The following is a 22,542-nucleotide window of genomic DNA, read 5'->3' as shown; positions in this document are numbered from 1 at the left end:
AAATTCCCTGAGGGCAAGAATTTTCAGCTGTTTATTGCGGAAATCACGGCACTCATGACAATATCTGGCTTATTAAGTATTTGTGGAAGGAAGGAAGGAAGGAAAGAAGGAAGAGAGGAAGGGCTTTTAGCAAAGTAGGTCTAGAAGGAAATTTTCTTGATCTAATAAAAGGGATATATAAAAAACAATAGTGGGACTTCCCTGGTGACACAGTGGTTAAGAATCCTCCTGCCAATGCAGGGAACACGGGTTTGAGCCCTGGTTTGAGAAGATCCCACATGCGTTAAGACAATTAAGCCCTCGAGCCACAACTACCGAAGCCCGTGCACCTAGAGCCCGTGCTCTGCAACAAGAGAAGCCACCGCAGTGAGAAGCCTGCGCACCGCAACGAAGAGTAGGCCTCGCTCCCCGCAACTAGAGAAAGGCCGCACGCAGCAATGAAGACCCAACACAGCCAAAAATAAATAAATAAATTTATTAAAAGAAAACCAGTAGGAAGCATCAAACTCAATGGTGACATGTCAAAGACGTTCCTTTAAAAACAAATAACAACGCAAATATGATTTCATTTTTGTTTCAGCTCAGAGACTTAAAATATTTCAATGATTCAAACATGTGATAACAGAAGAAAGAAGAAGTGATAAATGCAAAATTCAGGTTTCCTCTGAGATGGGAGGGAAGGAGACATCTGGATTGGAGCATCATATCTGGTCTTATATAGCTGTAAGAGTGTTCTTTTTCTCAAACTGTGTGGTAGGAATGTGGGTGGTCAACATTCTTTTGTATCTGCTTGGTATTAGATGTTTAAAATTTTTTTAAACCATAATATTGAGTGAAAACAAGTCAGACAAATATATTCTGTATTTTGTTAATATAAAATTTAAAATCAGGCAAAATTAAATGATCTTCACTTCTTATTTGAATGCATAACTTCTAAATGGCAAAACTATAAAGACAAACAAGAACAATTCATATAAAATTTAGGACCGTAGTTACCTTTGGCAGAAGTGAGGGTAATAGCTTATGCAGGGCTCCCAGAGTATTGGTGATGTTCCTTTCTTGGGCTGGATTTGGTACATAGGTGTTCATTTTACTATTGTTTAAACCATGCATATAAATTACATAGCTTCTTTGATAAGTGTGAAGTAGTGGATAATAAACCGGTTTTGGTGGGTAACATAAACTCAGGTATTGTCCTAGACAAATTTCATCACCTGCCAACATTTTTCCAAGCACACTTTGCGGGGGGTGTTTGTCACCTGCTGATTTTCCTAAGTCTTTTTTTAAAAAATAATTTATTTATGATTTATTTATTTTTGGCTTCATTGGGTCTTCGTTGCTGCGCGCGGGCTTTTTCTAGTTGCAGTGAGCCGGGGCTGCTCTTCGTTGCGGTACATGGACTTCTCATTGCAGTGGCTTCTCTTGTTGCAGAGCATGGACTCTAGGTGCACGGGCCTCAGCAGTTGTGGCACGTGGGCTTCAGTAGTTATGGCTCGCGGGCTCAGTAGTTGTGGCTCGCGGGCTCTAGAGAGCAGGCTCAGCAGTTGTAGCGCATGGGCTTAGCTGCTCTGCGGCATGTGGAATCTTCCCAGACCAGGGCTCGAACCCATGTCCCCTGCATTGGCAGGCGGATTCTTAACCACTGTGCCGCCAGGGAAGCCCTCTCCTAAGTCTTTATATTTTTAGGCAATACCAGTTAACTATGAGCAACATTTTTTAACTGAAAGGGAAAAGACCTTTCACTTAACAGTCTACCACAGACTGCATTACTACAGTCCTTAAAAAAAAGGTTTAAATTTTCTAGGGCATTTGTATGTACAAAGAGTACCCAAATACTCTTCCTCCCCACTGCACAGTTTCCCCAGTTATTAACGTCTTTAATTAGTGTGGTACCTTTGTTTCAATTGATGAACACCGACACATTATTAACTAAAGCCCCTAGTTTACATGAGGGTTCACTCTTTGAGTTTTACATTCTATGGTTGATAAATGCATGATATGTATCTACCATTACAGTATCATACATAGTAGTTTCACTGCCCTAAACATCTCCTGTGCTTCACCTGTTGATCCCTCCCCTACTTCCTCTGCCACCCTGGCAACCACTGATCTTTTTACTGTTTCCATAGTTTTGCCTTTCCCAGAATGTCACATAGTTGGAATCATACAGTATGTTATCTTCTTAGATTGACTTCTTTCATTTAGTAACGTGCATCTAAGGTTCCCCATGTCTTTTTGTGGCTTGATAGCTTATTTTTATTTTTTGGCTGTGCCACACGGCTTATAGGATCTCAGTTCCCCAACCAGGGACTGAACCCAGTCCATGGCAGTTAAAGTGCCAAATCCTAACCACTAGACTACCAGGGAATTCCCTCATTTCTTTTTATTGCCAAATAACAGAAAGGTTTCTATCATTATCATCATAGCTATGTGCCAGGCATTATTCTAAGTGCTCTATACATATTAACTTATTTAAACCTTACAACATTATAAGGTAGGTACTAGTAATATCCCCATTTTACAGATGAAACAAAGGAGATATTTTACAGAAGAAACAGAACAGAGAGCTTAAGTAACTAGTCCAAAGCTACAAAGCTAATAAGTGGTGGAATAGAATTTGAAATCAAGCAGTTTGGCTCCAGAGCCTACACCCTTGACTACTGTACTGTACTGCTTCATGTAAAAATGTCTAAAATAATTTTCAGGGCCTAATCTTGTTTATCAACTCATAGTGCTATACTCCCCAACTCTACCTCCTTGAAGAATCCTCATTCTTATCTTTTATGTCAATAAATTTAGGTATGGAAATAGCAGAAACTTTTCCATCTAGCACATTATTCTATATGATAATTATTAAATACTGATGAATAGTGACAGCTTTTTTGATCCTTTGCTGTATGCTAGACACTGCTAAGTACTTTCCATATACATTATCTTATTTAATCCTTAAAACATCCCTTTGAGAAGGTGCAATTATTATCTCTCAGGAGACTGAGACTTAAAGAGGTTAAATAACTAGCTCAAGATCATACAGCTAATAAGTGGTAGATCTGGGCCTTGAAGCCTGTTAGAATTACTCCAAAGTCTGTGCTCTTAAACTCGTTATTGACTGGGCGAGTTTTGCAGAAACTAACTCCTATGGCCGGTGATTTGTTATTAAGTGATACTGATATGTCTCTCTGGTCAATAACGTTCGGGTAACAAAAGACATTAATACATCTCTAGTCAATGTGTTATAACTGCTCTTCCCAAGTGCTTCTAATATTATCTTTTGGTTTACCAAACTTTTCAAATTAGCATGACATTTCTAAATTAAACTCAAACAAATAGGTATATGTAAAATGTTACGTGTGTATGTAAGAATGTTACAGCAGCATTGATACGATAATTTTGCAAATATGGAATTGTTTGGATCAATGGTTAAATCACCTAAGGTATATTTACACAAAAGATGACTCCACAGCAGCTTTAAAAATGAGGTAGATCAATATGTAGTTACATGGAAGACCTTCAAGACAAGAAGATAGCAATCTGTAGAATAACATATACAGTAAAGCTCCATTTATGTAAACAAGCCAAAACCAAACGAGATGATTAAGTATATAATGAACAGAAAACTATCTGCTCGTTACATTCAAAACTCTTAGCAGTGGTCATCTTTGGGGAGGTAAGTGGAATGGCCAGTGAGTGAAGGGGGCTTTTACTTTTTTTTTTTAAATTTATTTATATATTTATTTTTCGCTGTGTTGGGTCTTCGTTGCTGTGTGCAGGCTTTCTCTAGTTGCTGCGAGCGGGGGCTGCTCTTTGTTGCGGTGTGCGGGCTTCTTATTGCAGTGGCTTCTCCTGCTGTGGAGCGCGGGCTTTAGGTGCACGGGCTCCAGTAGTTGTGGCTCGCGGGCTCAGTAGTTCTGGCTCGGGCTCTAGAGCGCAGGCTCAGTAGTTGTGACGCATGGGCTTAGTTGCTCTGCTGCATGTGGGATCTTCCCGGACCAGGGCTTGAATCCGTGTCCCCTGCATTGGCAGGTGGATCCGTAACCACTGTGCCACCAGGGAAGTCCTGGGACTTTTACTTTTTTTTTTCTTTTGACTTTTACTTTTTAATCTACATAATTCTGTGTTGGAATTTATTCTACAACAAGGAGGTATTCATGTAGTAGTTTCTAAAAATGTTAAAAAACTTCAAAGAACAAACACAAAATGGTTTGTGCCTTATTACCACAGTGTAAAAATGTAAAGCCAGAAGTAAGCTTTGAGAAAAAAAGTTGGAATTTAAACTTCATAGTTCCCCCACCTTTATTTAGGTAATAGGATTTAGTGTATATATTAAACTTTAAAAAAATAAATGAACAGAATCACACAAAGGAAAATCTGCATGCTATTTTATTTCCATTAGAAAAATACTATCTATATAAAATTTGGTCCAGTTTCTTCTCCTTTACCTCTACCATTCAAATTTAAATGCTTTAATTTTACTCAAGTAAAAGCAGAATCATGTATCTGACATGAGAACTAAATAGTTCACACCATTAAATTAATAGTTTAATTGAGTTAGGTGTGCTCTTTATTATTTCTCAGGAATAGTAACTCATCTTTCCTACATGCTATTTCCCTTTACTTTTATTTTTCTGAGTAACTATGTAATGTGTGTCTCTTTTCCCACATCCACTAATGAGTGTTATAGAAGTGTAATTTATAACATCAGTAACTAGATTTCATCATTAATCTTCAACTCATGTTCAATTCCCCTTATTATATGGTATTTCCATAACTTCAGATATTTCAGTCAACCTTACACTTTCCAACAAATACTGTAAAAATTAAGATGTTAATTTAAAAACATTATTAAAATTCCAGACTAAATAACACTGGGCCCACTTAGAGCGATGCTGTCATGAGAGGTCCTTGGACAGCTACTGCTTCAATCTCAACACGGCCTCCCTGTCAGGAAAATAATGAATAAATTAAGAGAGCGCCATAATACCTACTAAAAACATATGCAATTTTTAACATATGCATTTTTAACATTAAACTTATCAAAGAAGTAAAGGAGGGGGCACATGCACCAAGAATCTACAGCAGGCCAGGTTATTATGCTCAATGTGTTCGTCTATGTTAGCTCATGTGATTCCCACAGCAGCTCTATTATCAGGGGTTCTCTCAATGCAGAGGACTGATACACTGTAGCTTAGAAAGGTTGTTTAACCCATCCCAGGACACAAAACCAAACAGCAGGGTTTCCCTGGTGGCGCAGTGGTTGAGAGTCTGCCTGCCAATGCAGGGGACACGGGTTCGTGCCCCGGTCCGGGAAGATCCCACATGCCGCGGAGCGGCTGGGCCCGTGAGCCATGGCCGCTGAGCCTGCGCGTCCGGAGCCTGTGCTCCGCAACGGGAGAGGTCACAACAGTGAGAGGCCCGCGTACTCCACCCCCGCCCCCGACAAAAAAAAAAACAAACTAAACAGCAGAGGTTCAAACCCATGTCTTATAACTCCAGGTTCGGAGCTCCTTCCATCACATTCTATACCTTAATAAATTTGAAGATACTGATCAATCCAAGTAACAAAAAATTAAAGCAACAAAAATACCACTCATAGAAGATAAATTTCTTTAGTGGAAAATTGCCAGAAGTCCATGAGAGCTGCTTCTTTATAGGTAGAAATACTGTGCTGCTAAGGGGCATAGGAAGAGCTTCTAGTTCGACTAGAATACCAAAGTAGGAATGGTGAGAAATCTATGAGCCACTGGTTTTCAGATGAATTTTTCTAATAGAAGGTCTAGTGTTTTTTTGTTTTTTGTTTTTGTTTTTGTTTTGGCCACGCCGCGTGGCTGGCGGGCTTAGTTCTGCAACCAAGGATCAGACCAAGGATCAAACCCAGGCCCTTGGCAGTGAAAGCACAGAGTCCTAACCCCTGGACCGACCGCTAGAGAATTCCCTAGATTTTTAATTATATGATAGAAAAGTAAAATTTTTACTGCAGAACTCACAGATCTGGCTCAGTTTATAGTCTCTAAGCAACAGTAAAACAATACAGCGCTATTTTACTTTTTCTCACAATTTTAGTACTCTGATTCTGTTGTGTTCATGTCCATGTGTGGCCTTGATTTTTAATTTTCTTAATTTTAACACAAATGTGTACTCACTTTGGGCAAAGCAGCAACCTGGTAGGCAGCTCTTGCAGGAAAACTACTCTGGAAATCTAAATTTAAAAGAATTTCATTTCAGTTTTCAGATATTATGCTGAAACTCAACACTGCAGGATCAAGAATCTGGTAAGTGCTTCAGATATGTGTCAGTTCTTAGATGTAAGCAACGTGGAAAAAAAGAAGCTCATATTTATATTTGATAAAATATTTTGCCATGATGTTTAATATTTAAAACAATATCTTAGTTTTCTGGGGAAAAAAATGAAAATACTCATATACTCTGACACTTTGATCTTGTTTGACATGAAGGAGGTTGTTTTTAAAGTGATAATTATAAGTAATGATGCCTTTTCCGTGTTATACCTTTGTCTTATCTCACCAGGTGGTAGGGATACTCATTTTTCCCACTAGGACAGCAATGTTAGTAATAACAGATAACACGTACTGAGTGCTTACAACGTGCCAGCATCTGTTCTAACATGTTTACATGTTGTATTAACTCATTTAAAATTCCAACAACCTTATAAGGTTTTATCCCCATTTTGCATATGAGGAAACCAAGGCACAGAAATATTAACTAACCAGCTAATGATTCTGAGAGAGTAGAACAGAGGTGGTGGCTAGACCTTATCACAGCGATAATAAATACAATCTATGTGTTGAAAAATGATTAGGAGGGCTTAGAAAGCCTGAGGAGGGTATAACAAAATGAAGCTTTAGGGAAATGGATTTGTCCGGTTGTAGTATGTTATTCTAGGGAATGCAATAGAAGTATCTTGGATGTTTTCGTGGGGGGGACACTGTGTGTTTCTAATCAGGCTATTAATTCTTTTAGGACAGGATGTATGACCATTTCTTTAGCATCTCCCAACATTCCTAATTCATAATGGACACTTACTAAATAAGGTTAATAGATATATTTCTCTTTAAAATGGGAAATAGTAATAAAGCCAAATTACTTACATTGTTTGTAGATGTCATTGACAGTATTGAAGTCGTTTATGTCAGCCAGCAAAACCGTTGTTTTTACCACTAGGAGATATATACATTGTCATTAGGTTTATTTAGTTATTTGGTCTGATCCAAAACATTACTTAGAAAAACAGTACTGATGAAATAAATTTCATATTTTAAGGCAAGACAAGAAAAATTTAAACATAAAATTTGTTTTCTCTGCCCATTTAGTCCTCCTCTGTCCCCTCTAGTGTGCAGTGCACATCTGCACTGAGCATCAGCCGGACCCCCTCCAACAACAGAAACACCTGCCCAGCCAGGAAGTTCAGTTCTTCTTCTGCTGGTGCCAGCCATGCGACCCCTTAGAACATAACAGTTCTCACTTATGACCTTATTAATGGCACTAGCTATATTACTTCTGTTCTGCCTATTTTACAAGATTCTTGTTTCTTGCATGATCAAATGTGACTGAGCCTCCAATAAAAATAATAAGTAGATGACTTGAAATTATTCACCTAAAATATAGTTCTCCAATAAAAATAATAAGTAGATGACTTGAAATTATTCACCTAAAATATAGTTCTACAGGATCAATGATTATAATAGTGTAACTCTCGATATGGGAAGAAGCAACAAGAGACAATCATTTCCTGGCTTTTGGCTACTATTAACAGAGCTTTAGTCCACTAATAGGACATTGAGTGGCATAGCAATGAAATCCCCGCCTGACCTGGGAACGAGCATTTCTAGCACAGCGGGACAAATTGGTCACGAAATGCCTCCCAAACCTTGGCTGAAATTAAGATTGAAAGAGAGGGGATTGTAAAGTAAGAACGTTGCCCACCAACCAGTTCTATAAGAATCAAGTCATTAGCCACTGCAGTCGCTGACCTACAATATATTGAGAAAGGAATTCAGGTAAGAGATCAGGATAAGGCACTTTGTGCTCTGGGAAAACTGGCAGAACCGGCCCTCAGATATTTTCGGGAGAAAATTTTATGCACCTAGTTTTTCACATGTTCCCATACTAAGAGAAGCACTAAAACCATTAACTAAGATATCTGTTCCCCGCGAACAGTAGTAACCTTCTACCAAGATGTGTGCCATTTTGATTGCATGTACCTCTTTGCCAAAATCATATATATTCTGGCCTTTCCCCTTACGTCTTTGGAACAGTCCTCTGATCTTTCTGTAAGTCTGCCAGGTTATAATCCTCAGGTTGGGTCAAATAAAATTTTCCATTTTTTTCTTAGATTGACTAATGATTAATTTTTCATTGATATTATGTATATGGCTCTGGACTGTCTTGATTAAAACGGGACTGAAATTAAACCAACTTCAAATAACAAAGATATGGCATGATATATTACTGGATGCCATGTGTTCTTCAAAAAGACCAAAGAAATATCAAACAGAAATGTGAAATAATATCAAGTTGCTCACCATTTGTGAAGTCACAGCCTGCTGCTTTCAGAATTTCACCCATGTTTGTAAGAGCCTGTGAACCGAGGTAAGAAAGGCCTAAGGCACTGATGCTACACTGAAGCTTTAATTCAATTCAATTAACCATCTTTACTAATATCTCCTTAAATAGCCTATGTTGCAGAAAAATCTCCCTTTTCTAGGAAATTCTACTCTTTGTAGGCCACCTCTATACAAGTGAATTGCTTCTTGGCTTTCTTTAATGAAATGAATCTTTCTGAAATACAATGAGAAGTTGCCTCCTTTTGTGAGGAAAAAGACTGAAGTCTCTTCCTCAGTGCTAGAATGGTGAAATTCTCAGCCCATGTCCACTAAGCTAAAACAGAAATTATTACTGGGGCTCCTAATTCCATATCACTCTGAGGATAAGTATGAGCTAGTAAGCATTAAAACCTGTTTTCTTTAAAGCAATATTTGATTTTAAAAAGGTTTTTTTCCTTTTTCTCAAAGTAAATTGTGTACATGTTTGATATTCTGGGCTCTGGAAAAACATTAGTTTTTCACCCTGTCCTTAATTTATTATTTTTCAATTCATTCTTCCACTTTGATTGGTCACATTATAATAGTTGATGATTTAAAAAAATTAATCTTCTAATTAGGTAATACATAGATATGACAAAAAATTCAAAAGCTATAAAAAAGCATATACAGTGAAAAGATGTCTTCCACCCTTACTCCCCCTGCCCAGTTTCCTTCATCAAAGGTAACCACTGTTTCTAGTTTCTCGTATATCCTTCCAGAGACAGTCAATGCTTGTACCAACATAAATGTATGTATCCTTAGACACGCACACAGAGGGTAGCTTATTGTGCATGCTGTTCTGCATCTTGGTTTTATTTTATCATATAATAATTTATCTTGGAGACCTTTCCATATGAATTTAGTTGTACAGATGTAGCATGATTTATTTAACTAGTTCCTCATGGATGGACATTTAGATTGTTTTCTATCTTTGGATATTACAAATGACTCAGTGAATGTATTAAATTATAATTTAATTCCATTTATTGGATTAGAATTATATCCCCCATTCTTATTTCAAAAAACGTACTGCATGTAACCTTTGATATTTCTCTTTCTAACAAAATGTTGACTTTTACTTTTGTGGTGGTAGATTTTTTTTTTTTTTTTGCAGGTCATTGGCCCTGATAAAAACAATTTCCCAACCCATGTGGAAGTGGCAAGATGTTTTCAATAATTCAAGGTTTTTCCCTCCCATTTTACTGAAATATAATTGACATATAACATTTATTAGTTTTAGGTATATAACATGATGATTTGATACATGTATATACTGTGAAATCATTACCACAATAAGTTGATATCCAGTAATTCAGGTTCAAGGTCACCTTGGAAAGTAAAATCTTTTTTTTTTGGTTGTTAAATGAGTCATCACATTTCCAACTTTCTACTGACATAAAACTGTCTTTAGTTAACTAGTAACTTAAAAAGTACTTATCTGATTATCTCTATAATAAACAAATCAGCCAAATGGATTCTTAATACTCCTCAATATTAAAAAGGAGTAGAGAAGGGAACTTCAAATGTGGAAAATGACTCACTTGTTTAGCCTCTTCTGCCACCCCTCCTGGCACAAGCTGTCCACTTGCAGGATCCATGCCTAGCTGTCCTGAAATGTAAATGGTCCTGTCGACTAACACGGCCTGACTGTAATGAACAGAAATCCAGGATATACGTAAAACATAAACATAAAATGTGAAACTCAATGCTAAAAGATTTCTTTGCTAAGACACAAAAAGAACAAAATGTAAAATAAAAAAATTGATAATTGGACTTCATTGAAATTAAAACCTTTTGCTTACTGAAAGACATCTTTAAGAAAATGAAAGCCCAATTCACGGATTGGGAGAAAATATCTGCAAAACACATATTTAACAAAGGACTTGTATTCAGAATATATAAAGAACTCTTACAACTCAGTAATATAAAGACAACTCAGTAAAAAATCGGCAAGTGATCTGAACAGACACTTCACTAAAGAAGACATACAAAAAGTGAAGGAGTAATGCAAACCAAAGGCACACTTATGATACCATCACACACAATAAAGCATCACTGATAGTAACAAGTATTGATGAGGATGTGGAGAAACTAGAACCTTCATACTTTATTGGTGCAAATGCAAAATAGTACACACTGGAAAATAGTTTGGTAGTTTCTTAAAAATGTAAACAGGGAATTCCCTGGTGGTCCACTGGTTAGGATGCGCTTCACTGCCGAGGGCCGTGGTTCAGTCCCTGGTGGGGGGGAACTAAGATCCTGTAAAGTGCGAGGCGCGGCCAAAAAAAAAAAAAAAACCACATACACATAACATACAACCCAGCGATTTCTTTCTTAGACAACTACTCAAAAGAAATATGTCCAAAAACTTCACATGGATATTCAGAACAGCATTATTCATGATAGCAAAAAGGAAAAAAATAAAAATAAAAAACACCCACGGATAGATCCAACTAAAGACTACATATTATTTGATTCTACTTATATAAAATTCTAGAAAAAACAAACAAAAAAAGCAGCAGAAAGTAGATTAGTGGCTGCCTGGGGTCAGGGGTAGGGGTGGGAATTGAACACAAACGGGTATGACTGATTGTTTTTGCAAGGGGGGGTGGTTTGCGGTGTTGATGTAAATGTTCAAAAACTTGACTGTGGCAGTAGGTGCATGACTCGATACATTTACCCAAACTCATGGAACTCTGCACTTAAAATGGTGAATTTTGTATGTAACTTATACCTCAATAAAGCTGTAAAACAAGCAAAAGAAAGCAATGCCAAGAGCACTTTTAAGAAAATAAGTAATTAGACAAGGTTGATCACTGCTGAAGGGTCAATTAAGGATCCACCTGTGAGGGTACACTTTTCTGCAAAGTGCTTATTTTCGGAACTGATTATTTCTGTAATGAGGATACTAAATATCAGAATTAGGATAAGGTCTCAAGAAAAAGCATAAGCTACACTGAGACCTGAAAGAGAGCCAAACACATCAACTTTAAAGGCAATTTATTTGTTTTTGGATAAAGAAAGTCCCGCCATTGTTTCTCTTAACTGTGATAAAAAAATATACATCAAACATAAAATTTACCATTTTAGGGACTTCCCTGGTGGCGCAGTGGTTAAGAATCCACCTGCCAATGCAGGGGACACAGGTTCGATCCCTGGTCCAGGAAGATCCCACATGCCGCGGAGCAACTGAGCCCGTGCACCACAACTACTGAGCCTGAGCTATAGAGCCCGTGAGCCACAACGAGTGAAGCCCGCGCGCCTGTGAGCCCGTGCTCCGCAACAAGAGAAGCCACCGCGATGAGAAGCCCGCGCACCGCAACGAAGAGTAGCCCCTGCTCGCCACAACTAGAGAAAGCCCGCGCGCAGCAACGAAGACCCAAGACAGCCATAAATAAATTTATATTAAAAAAATTTTTTTACCGTTTTAACCGTTTTAAGGTACACAGTTCAATGGCATTAAATGTTTAAAAAATTTTTTTTGATAAAGAAAACAATATCAATTTAAATTTAGAGGTAAAATTTGTTTTACCCCATTTCACGGTTATTTAGAAAACAAGATATTCTCATTTCTAATTTTCTAGTTCCCTATAGTTTGTTTTCCAACATGCTCCCAACTTTCCTATCTTTCATTTCATGGCATTTCCCCTGATTTGCAGACCGTTATCTTTCTTCTTTATAATTTTAAATACAAAATTGATAATTTTATAACACGTAGTGGGTCTCTCGGTGGGCTTCCCGCCTTCCCGGGTTCCGTTTCCGGGTTCAGCATGTTGCATGAGGTTGCCCGGTGAACCCCGAAGGCCTGGCGCAGCTCGGACCCGGACTGGCCCAAGCCCCTAAATTCCGACCCCACAACCTCCGACCCCACAGGCCCCGCGTCCTTCTCAGCTCCCACAGGCCTCCTGTACCTGTAGGGACCAATGGCCGCTGGGGCTTTCGCGGTGCTGATCACCTTTCTGATCAAAGCCGACATGGCTAATCCTTTCTCCTCGCCGCCCCTCGAAGACAACTACCACGTAGTTTGCTTCTACTCGTGTCTCAAGGGTCTGAACAGCTGAGGCTAGAATCCCTGTTTTAAAGAGTCGCTGGTTGGCGGGGAGGGGAGGGGGGTTTCGCTCGGCATTCTGGGAGTTGTAGTTTCCGTGCGACTCCGGGCCACGTGGAGGCTGCAGTCACAGTGGCGCATGCGCTCTCCAGCTCTCTCGCCGCGCACGTCGCGCCGGGGACTGTGGTAGAACATTGTCATCCTGACCTGGGACCACGGAGCGTCTGGCAGGTAGGTCGTGAGGGGCTGGCGTCCGCCAGGGTTCGCAAGTATGGGGGAGTGTGTGTGGCGGTCCCCGGGCGCCCCTCCGATTCTCTCCCTCACACGCAGCTGACCTACTCTTCTTCTCTTGCTCCCTGCGCAGGGGCCCCTCTTCCTGCCTGGCACCTCTTTCTGTTACCCAAGAACTGGGTTCACGTCTTGGTGGATGTCAAGACAAACAAAACTAAACAAAACCAAAAAAACCAACCAAGACAAAGATCAGGAGAAGGAAGGATTTATTACTTGCTGCACGTAAGCAGAGCACCGGGGATCTTTCCCAAAGCAGTATCTCCCCAACAGAAAAATTGGGGAAGTTTTAAGCTAAGGATGCATGCATATTCATGAAGGGGCTCCAGCAGAGGGGAATTCAGCATTGAATTGTGGCAAAGGTCAACAGAGTCCAAGCTTTAGTTGAAACCTCCAGGGTCATAAGAAAGGTCAGCATCATCGTGGGTTAGGTTCTGTTGATCTGGTGATTGAGAGCTCGAGGGGGTTCAGATTCTGCAAAACAGCTCAAGAAAGTGTGTTTCAGGCTAATCTTGTCATGGAAATAGAAATGGGAGTTTACAACTGATTTTTACTGTTGTTACTCCTCTTGCTTGATAACTGTCGTTTGTTCTTTAGTTCCCTTAAGATCACTATTACTGAGACCTGTTTAAAGGCAAACGTTGTAGCCAGGCTTAGATCACAAAATGGCTTGGGCCAAAAATGGCTTCTTTTATGTCAAGAAATTCATGCCTGCTTCTCTTTCTCCGGGGACCCCCTACTTCATCTACTTACACTTCAGCCCCTGTGACCGAGCCCACTGTGTCTGTCATTTCTCTGCATTGCACCTCCGGGCAGAGGCTGTCCTGGGAGCTGGCTTGCACATCCTGAAGGAATAAGATGGGTCATTGAGGGGACCACGCTGAGACCTGGGCATTGTTCACCTACCCCCTCCCATGCTCCCTTCTCTGGGAGAGCTCCCCAAGATTTTCAAGGTGTCTCTGCATTCCCTTTCTATCTCAGCAGAAGCCTAGTGACTGGGATCTGATTTCAGGTAGATTATAGGTCTTGGTCCAGCAGATGGCCCCAGAGCTGTTCTCTTGGCAGATATTCGGTCATGCTGTATCAGAAGCGGTGGCACTTGGCTAAATATTTTTTACTGTTAATATACGCATTATAGGCACGTTTCACTCCATTTATGCGTGCACATGTACATTCAACAAATATATATATTGAGTCCCTGCTTTGTGCAAGGCTAGGTCTTGGAGATGCAGCAGTGAAAAAGACTGGCAAAATCCCTGCCCTGTCCTGCTTCTGAAACGGAATATAAGAAAATCCTCGTTGTTCCCTGGTGGCACAGGGGTTAAGAATCCACCTGCCAATGCAGGAGACATGGGTTCGAGCCTTTGTCCGGGAACATCCCACATGCCGTGGAGCAAGTAAGGCCGTGCACCCATTCACTGTTAGTGGGATTGTAAAATGGCACAACCAAAATAGAAAACATATCACCATTCCTCAAAAAATTAAAAACAGATCTACCATATGATCCATAAATCCCACGTGTAGATATATATTCAAAAGAATTGAAAGCGGGATCTCAAAGAGGTATTTGTACACTCATGTTCATAGCAGCACTATTCACAATAGTCAAGAGGTGGAAGCAACCCACATATCCATTGATAGATAAGTAGATAATCAAGGTGTGGTATATACATACAATGGGATGCTAATTTTTTGCCCTGGAACCTAAGCTCAGAGATGTGACTTCTGAAGGTCACCCTAACCCTGGTGTCCCACCCAGGGTTCCCAGGTAGTGCTCTGTTTTGCTGGGCAAGTTCTGATGCAAGCAGGTGGAATAAATTGTTTTGTAGGATAATTTGGAATGATTCTTAATACAGACTGATCTGAATCATGTCCTTCACTAGCCAACAAGCTCTGTAGAACTCAGTTTACCTCCTACATATTTTTTAGTTTGAAAAGTGTTTTGGGGTGTAGATCTGGTTGTCTTTCATTTAGGTCAAAGCAGGATGGAGTGGGAAAGTGAAATGACATAAGTCTCTGTTATTTCATTTATTATTTAAGAATAAGAGCTACCATAAACAGAGCCCTTAGTTTATGCAAAGCCCCATGATTTGTGTTATATACATTATCTTATTTAATACTCATAGCAACCTGCTGATTATTCCCATTTATAGAAGGAGAGACCAAAGCTCAAAGAGGGAAAGTAACTTTCCTGAGATTATACAACTAAAATGTGTTAAGGAAGATAGTGAAGGCTCTTAAACACTATGCCACATAGGTTACTCTTAATTTTGCATGAAGTCTTGCATTGGAAAGGTGGTAAGTGAATGGAAGGTAGTTAATTCAGTGCTACTTATTGGACGTGGTGCAAATCCGGATGTGGCATTTGAAAGTCTGTGCGGGTGTTTTGGTCGGCATAATGATTGGGGTAACACTGCTGCCACTTACTGGGCAGGGGTCAGGGATGTTAGCCATCCTGCAGTGTGTAGTACCTGACTCTGCTTTGCATAAAAGCATCGGCTTCATGGATTTAATATACACTGAATTTTCCAGGAATACAATAAATGAGGCAAGATTGTATTTTTTAAAAAAAATTTTGTACTTTATCAAAGAGTGTTTACCAGTTTGAGAAATTATGTCGCCAGTGGTATTACTACCTTCTCTTAGAGGTACTACTACAACACACCCGTATTACTTTGCCTTTGTAGCTGTTGCAGACATGTAATCCTTTTTTTTTTTTTAATTAATTTATTTTTGGCTGCGTTGGGTCTTCATTGCTGCTCACGGGCTTCTCATTGCGGTGGCTTCTCTTGTTGCAGAGCACGGGCTCTAGGCGTGCAGGCTTCAGTAGTTGTGGCCCCCAGGCTTAGTTGCTACACGGCATGTGGCATCTTCTCAGACCAGGGCTCGAACCCGTGTCCCCTGCAGTGGCAGGCGGATTCTTAACCACTGTGCCACCAGGGAAGCCCCAGACACGTAATTCTACGTTTAGGTATGAGTAAAGACTAGTATTAAAACATTTAAATGCTTGGAGAATAGCTTGGTTCTGCTACTCTGAGCTTCCCAGCCTCCTGGTGTCCCCCTTTTCCTGCAGGACCATTCCCTGTGTCCGACCTCCCTACAGTCAGCAAGGAAAGAGTTAATGACTGTTGCATGGGAGCTTCAGGACCCTTCTCCAGCTCTACAGATTGTGCCCATGCCTGTGTTGGTGCCTGTGTCAGTGATTATCTCCCTGGGTTAAAAATATCTCTATTTCATAATGCCATCTAGTTATGGTGAAATATTTACATACAGAAAATAGATATTATTTTATTAGAATTACTTTTAGTTCTCTGCATCACAATGAGGACACGTATTGTAGGACATGTTTTGATAAAAGTTATGTGTCTAGTAGGTTATGTAATTAATGAATTTCATTTAAAAATAGAAAACAGGTGTTCAAACTATTCAGTAAAAGAAAGGGGACATTGAGTCTGAGAGTTGAGAACTACTGTGTAATCAGGCTCCTCTAGGTTTTTGTCCTTTGTCCTTCTTACTTCAAATTGAAATCATTTTGCTATTCTAAATTAAAGGTACACCTGGCCTCATCTCAGCAGTAGAAATGAAAACATCAGTAATTTATGTTCAGTTTTTGGTGAAGTTACCGTATCTGAATAGTGTGTCCCATATTTCATTAATTCATGTGACTCGTTTCACCTAAGAATTTTGATAAACTGGTTTAGCTAATTTAAGTTTTTTACCGCGGCATAGGGATCTTATCTCACAGTTAGTTTTTCATTCTTCCAGTAGACTTTATGCAGTGTCAACACTGGTATGTGACTTAATTATTTGACAGCGCAAAACAAAATTATTTTTTTCTGTTGAATCGGGTTTTGGGTCCTTGCTGTAGATCAATATCATGATAACGTTTTGATATCATCAATCCAGCTATAATAAATGGAGATTTATTATATTGAAGAATCAAATTTTGAGTCACATGAACATTTATCCATTAAATTTATTTTTATTTTTGAAAGGAAGTTTCTTCTCCCTGTAGTAAATTTATTACTTTCTTTCCAGAAATGTCTAATGCAAAAGAAAGGAAACATGCTAAGAAAATGAGAAACCAGCCCACCAATGTGACTTTATCCTCTGGCTTTGTGGCTGACAGTGGTGTAAAGTACCATAATGGAGGTAGAAAACCTTTCCAGTCTCAAAAAGGTAAGATAAACATGGTGCTCTCTACACATACTTCCATTTGGATTGCTTTTGTCAGTTCCTAAATGGTAAAAGAGTTGAGTTAAAAGTAGATACAGGTGACCCTCATTATTTGCAAGTTTTGTATTTGCACATTCACCTAGTTGCTAAATTTGTAACCCCAAACTTAATACTCATGGCACTTTGATGGTCATTCACAGATGTGCAAAGAGTGGGGAAAATTTTGAGTCACCTGATGTGGGTATTCCCAGTGGAGGTTCCCAGTGCCTTCCTGCTTCAGCTTCATACAGAGATGACCAGAGGAAGGAGACTGGTGGGACAGGGCAGTGTAGTGCAAGAAGCTCCAGCTCTCACCGGGGTTTGAATTGCGATTGTGGGGCAGCCTCAGGCAGGTCACTTAACACTTCTGAACCTCATTTTCTCTTTGTAAAAGAAAGGAAATAGAATCTACTAGGATGAGTTGTTCTTACGATTTAAGATCATAATCTCTGTGAGATGTATGTATACATACATACATAGATACATGCTTGTTTTCTCTAGGAGCAGTGGTTCAGTGTTCACTAGTTCAGTGTTGGCTGTGACTTTCTAGAACATAACTGCTGGGAATAATGAGAATTGGCTGTAGGTATTTTACAGCTGATATATTTTTTTATCTGTACCTTAACAGTTATTATTAAATGACACTTCTATATTTCCTAAAAGAAATGCAGTGCATTCATCATATCTACGTTTAACTTGTGTGCTGATTTTAGAACCTTGTAAAGTGATATGAAGGGGATAGCTGTTCATCAGGCAGCAACAGAAAATTGATTCAGATCCAACATTCATGCCCACTGTGCCAAGTGAGAAGCCATAGCACACATTATCTCATTTAAACCTCACAATGACAGACCGTGCAACATGTTTCATGATTATAGGGGCTTAATTATCACTGCCGTGGAAATAAACAGGAAGGCTGTAAAATTCTCTACTGATCTTTCCCTGTATTCATAGAGATATTGTGTTAATGTCAGAATGGTTTGAATGCCTAGACATTTGTACAGAGACTGCTTTTATTTCTTTCTTAGCATAGTGGCTCTCAACTTGAGTGTGCCAGAGAATTATGATGAAAGACTGCATATGCAAAATCATGTGGATTATAGTATTTAAGGGAGCCTAGGTGTAAAAGCCACATTGCACTATTTATATGGAGAACAGTTCCCTCTGTTATACCCAAGGTTCTTTCATGTGTCACACTGACATGATTAGCTAGTGTGCTGCCTCCTAGCTATGTGACCTTGGGCAAGTCAACTCACCTCCCTGCCTGAGATCCCTCCTCCTTAAGGGGAGGACAGTAATAGCCACTTACAGGGTGGTTGCAGGATTAAAAACCTGATCAGTTTTCACCCAACACTCTAATCCTTATCTCTGATTAAAGTGACGTTTTTTCTTTTTGTTTTCTTTTTTGAAAATGTACTAGAGCCTCATTCTGGAACTTCACGACAGCGGCAAACCAAAACGAGCCACCATTCACTGGCTGAGTCTGATGCAAAGGAGCAGTCTTCCTCCAGGGTAACCTTTAAAAAAAAGGGAGGATGGAAAGCAGGTCCTGAGGGCACTTCTCAGGAGATTCCCAAGTATATAACCGGTAGGTATTTGTACAGAAGCCAAGTTTGATTGTACTGGGAGCTCTCTGTTTCTCCTGCAGCCAGATTTCTAGTGCCTTCTCTCCGCCCTGGGCCTTGGCCCTGCCTCCCCGTCTCTCTCCTTCCTTCTGTCCACATGGGCGTGTCTCACCTCCAGCCTGGACTCAGACCAGCGCTTCCCTGGGCCTGCTAGCTCTCCCTCCTTCGGGCTCCCTCCTCTCTCTTACTGTCTTCTTAGAGGTTCTGATTTGTGAACTGTTCCTTTTTGTCTTAAAGTCATCTTTGTCACCCCCTCCCCCCTTTCTAAAAAGTATAAAACGCCATCCACACTCCTCAGCACCGCATCTCCAAAGATAAAACCCAATTTAACGCACTCTGACGGCAACCTGTCTCCAGTCCCTGTCCAGTCTCATTTCCCAATACCCCCCTTCACCGTCACCCCTCACTACCTGGTAACCCTGTATTCCTTGTACACACCTTAAGCGTGCCTTCTGGTGTTTCTTTATGCCTTCCTGGAGGCGTTCACTTAAATTTCTCCAGTGCTCTGTTTATTATTCAGAAAAAATAGTCTATTTTTCAATAAAGAAAACTGAAAATAGTTATGGTCACATGTTTGTAAAAATACAGGAAATATTAAGGAAGAAAACCCCTGGAGTCAAAATCATTTAAAATTTTGTTTTTTCTTTGTTTTCTTGTGGGATTATTACACTTAAGAATGGTTGTGGGCTTCCCTGGTGGTGCAGTGGTTGGGAGTCCGCCTGCCGATGCAGGGGACGTGGGTTCGTGTCCCGGTGCGGGAGGATCCCACGTGCCGCCGAGTGGCTGGGCCCGTGGGCCATGGCCGCTGGGCCTGCGTGTCCGGAGCCTGTGCTCCGCAACGGGAGAGGCCACAGCATTGAGAGGCCCGCATACCACAAAAAAAAAAAAAAGGAAGAAAAAAAAGAAAAAAAGAAAAGAATGGTTGTGATTATATTGCATGTAGCTTTCTGTTTTTTTTATTTTTTAAGTAAATTTATTTATTTTATTTATTTATTTTTGGCTGCATTGGGACTTCGTTGCTGCACGCGGGCTTTCTCTAGTTGCAGTGAGCGGGGGCTACTCTTCGTTGCTTCTCATTGTGGTGGCTTCTCTTGTTGCGGAGCACGGGCTCTAGGCATGTGAGCTTCAGTAGTTGTGTCACATGGGCTTAGTAGTTGTGGCGCACAGGCTCAGTAGTTGTGGTGCATGGTCTTAGTTGTTCCACAGCATGTAGGATCTTCCTGGACCAGGGCTCAGACCTGTGTCCCCTGCATTGGCAGGTGGATTCTTAACCACTGTGCCAGCAGGGAAGCCCAGCTCACTCTTTTAAAAAAACTCTTTTTTACCTTTTTTTTTTTTTTTTGGGGTACGCGGGCCCCTCACCGCCACGGCCCCTCCCCCTGTGGAGCACAGGCTCCGGATGTGCAGGCTCCGTGGCATGTGGGATCCTCCCGGACCAGGGCACGAACCCGCGTCCCCCGCATTGGCAGGCGGACTCCCAACCACTGCGCCACCAGGGAAGCCCTTTACCTTATTTTTTAACTAAATTTTTTCTGATTAGAAAAGGAAAACCGAATCCTTAGTTTCACAGTCATGTAACAGAAATAACTACTATTGGTGTTAATCTATTAGGAGTTAGGGTAGTGGGTGAATTGTAAGCTCATGTGCTTCAAATCTGTTTTCCTTCGAAACCTACCAGGAAAAGTGTCAATTCAAGATGAGTTTTTAATAACGGTGGTGTTCTCTTCGACAGCTTCTACTTTTGCTCAAGCTCGAGCTGCTGAAATCAGTGCCATGTTGAAAGCAGTGGCCCAGAAATCTTCTAATTCACTGGTTTTCCAGACGCTGCCACGGCACATGAGACGAAGAGCCATGAGTCACAATGTCAAACGCCTTCCTCGACGGTTACAGGAGATTGCCCAGAAAGAGGTATAAGTGTCCCTTAATGTAAATGTTTAGGTTAGTGGTTCTTAAAGGAAGTTGAGAAGTATTAACCTAACAGAATTTATTAAAATGAAGACTAAAAAACAACATGCTCATTTTGCATATTTTTTGGTTTAATCATTATCTTCCCCACCTCCACCTCCACTCCCCTCCAAAATTAGCAGGCTGTTGGATATTACAGCTACTTTTAAATACAGCATTTGGAAACTCTCTCTCTTTATGATGTTAAACAGTTGATGTTCCCCTGCCAGATTTAAAATGAAAATTTGACCTTCTTACCAGATAAGTAATTTTAGCTCTGCACTTTGGGGGTGTGACCAGTTGAGAGTTGGAAGGTTAAAAAAGGCAGCATCAATGCCTAGTATTTGCCTTTTGTCTTTTTTTAATGTTGAAAACTTGAACTTGGATTTAATTTTTTGTTCAAGTCCAGTTGTTTTTGGCTTTACCAAAATTCTTGGCTTGGACATTCTATGATTGTCTAACCACACTATGTCTTTACTAATTGATCCAAAATTTCTTTATCAAGTGCCTTCCGTGTACTGGTATTATGCTGGTGGTGAGGTTAGGGTCCATTAAGGTAAAGTCCTTATTCTTAAGGGGCCCACAAACTAATGGAAAAGAGTTTTTCCCACAAAAGTTTAGCTTAGCTATGGAAGAAGTGAAGAATGAAAACAAAACAGGAATTTTGTTCTCTCTAGATTTAATGTGATGTCCGTTTCCTAGTGATAGCATTTAGCATTTGTCTGTCAGTACCTAAGTGATATGAAATGTGCAGGTTTTCCCCACTTTTATATCTTTGGTCCTAAGTTTGGGGTTTAGTTATATTCTTAGATGTTAAAAAACAATAAAAATCAACACAAAGCTAGCATTTGATTTATTCTTTCTTGCTTTCTAATATTAATAGCCACAAATAAGTTTGAGTTACTGTGTTGAACATTTTATAAATATTCTAATCTTCCCAGTCCCCGAAGCTTGCCCAGTTAATAAGTGATAGAACTGTGTTTCCTTCCTAGGTTTACCTTTTTCTAAAATCTTCACTCTTTCTGTTGCCTCCTCTACTTTCATTGGAGAAATCACCAAGTTAAAAAATTAAGCAAACTAATGGAGTCTGTAAGGTACTCCACTTCACCTAAAATTAGCTGTTTGAATTCCTAACATTTAACTTTGTTTTGAGATGGTTACAAACTACGATCTGCCTGTCTTCTTGAAACTCTAGGCAGAGAAAGCAGTTCATCAGAAAAAAGAACACTCAAAAAATAAGTGCCATAAAGCTCGACGATGTCACATAAACCGGATGCTAGAATTTAACCGGAGACAAAAGAAGAACAAATGGCTAGAAACTCACATCTGGCACGCGAAGCGGTTTCACATGGTCAAGAGGTGGGGCTACTGCCTGGGGGAGAGGCCGACAGTCAAGAGCCACAGAGCCTGCTATCGAGCCATGACGAGCCGCTGCCTCCTTCAGGTATGCTTTTCCGATTGCTTTCCCCTTTATTTTCGTTTAGACCCTTTCTGATTTAGACTTTTAGACTAGTTCATGGTATGCCAAAGCCCTATCTAAGATTATTCATTTTAAAAGTAATTACTGGGCAAGAGGCATTTTGCCAGATGCTGGAGATGAAGGAGCCTAAAGTTATTGGGGCACACTGACATTAATCAAATAATTAGCCAAATATACAGTTGTAAGGGAATACTATACAATACTGTGACCATTTGTAACAGGAATAGGAGTGCTTCCCCGTGGAAGTGATGCTTGAGCGGAGCTCTAAGGGATAAGGAAATGGCAGAGTGGGTGAAGGCAGAGGCAGCCAGATAGGAAGGAAGGATTGAAATAAATTCATTG

General features: G+C 40.1%; 2 protein-coding genes across 2 annotated transcripts in view; one reads left to right on the top strand and one right to left on the bottom strand.

Annotated features, from left to right (window-relative positions):
• Positions 1 to 4,362: 4,362 nt before the first annotated feature.
• On the bottom strand, positions 4,363 to 12,700 carry RIDA (reactive intermediate imine deaminase A). The gene is made up of 6 exons (XM_024756591.1): positions 12,512 to 12,700; positions 10,142 to 10,247; positions 8,541 to 8,595; positions 7,107 to 7,175; positions 6,141 to 6,196; positions 4,363 to 4,938 (listed from the first exon to the last, which is right to left on the bottom strand). Exons 1-6 carry the CDS (start codon positions 12,574 to 12,576, stop codon positions 4,876 to 4,878), a joined length of 414 nt encoding a protein of 137 aa, XP_024612359.1. The 5' UTR covers positions 12,577 to 12,700; the 3' UTR covers positions 4,363 to 4,875.
• A 137-nt stretch (positions 12,701 to 12,837) lies between these two features.
• POP1 (POP1 ribonuclease P/MRP subunit) overlaps positions 12,838 to 22,542 on the top strand; it is a 36,780-nt gene continuing 27,075 nt past the window's right edge. The window contains exons 1-5 of the mRNA XM_024756586.1: positions 12,838 to 12,879; positions 16,975 to 17,115; positions 18,572 to 18,739; positions 20,509 to 20,684; positions 21,916 to 22,164. Of these exons, the coding sequence (XP_024612354.1) occupies positions 16,977 to 17,115; positions 18,572 to 18,739; positions 20,509 to 20,684; positions 21,916 to 22,164 (732 nt within the window). The 5' untranslated portion in view covers positions 12,838 to 12,879; positions 16,975 to 16,976. The remainder of the gene's footprint in view (positions 12,880 to 16,974; positions 17,116 to 18,571; positions 18,740 to 20,508; positions 20,685 to 21,915; positions 22,165 to 22,542) is intronic.

This window comes from Neophocaena asiaeorientalis, unplaced genomic scaffold (assembly GCF_003031525.2).
Source record: "Neophocaena asiaeorientalis asiaeorientalis breed wild unplaced genomic scaffold, Neophocaena_asiaeorientalis_V1.1 scaffold29, whole genome shotgun sequence".
In the NCBI taxonomy this organism is placed as follows: domain Eukaryota; kingdom Metazoa; phylum Chordata; class Mammalia; order Artiodactyla; family Phocoenidae; genus Neophocaena; species Neophocaena asiaeorientalis.
The sequence above is the reverse complement of the archived record's forward strand: the minus strand, read 5'-3'. Positions and strand labels throughout refer to the sequence as shown.

Coding starts and splice junctions, on each gene's coding strand:
- RIDA (XM_024756591.1), bottom strand. CDS start 12,576: ATGTCGGCTTTGATCAGAAAGGTGATCAGCACCGCGAAAGCCCCAGCG. Junction 6,197..7,106: donor CAATGACATCTACAAACAAT/GTAAGTAATTTG, acceptor TTTTAAATTTAG/ATTTCCAGAGTAGTTTTCCT. Junction 4,939..6,140: donor AGGTTGCTGCTTTGCCCAAA/GTGAGTACACAT, acceptor TTTTCCTGACAG/GGAGGCCGTGTTGAGATTGA.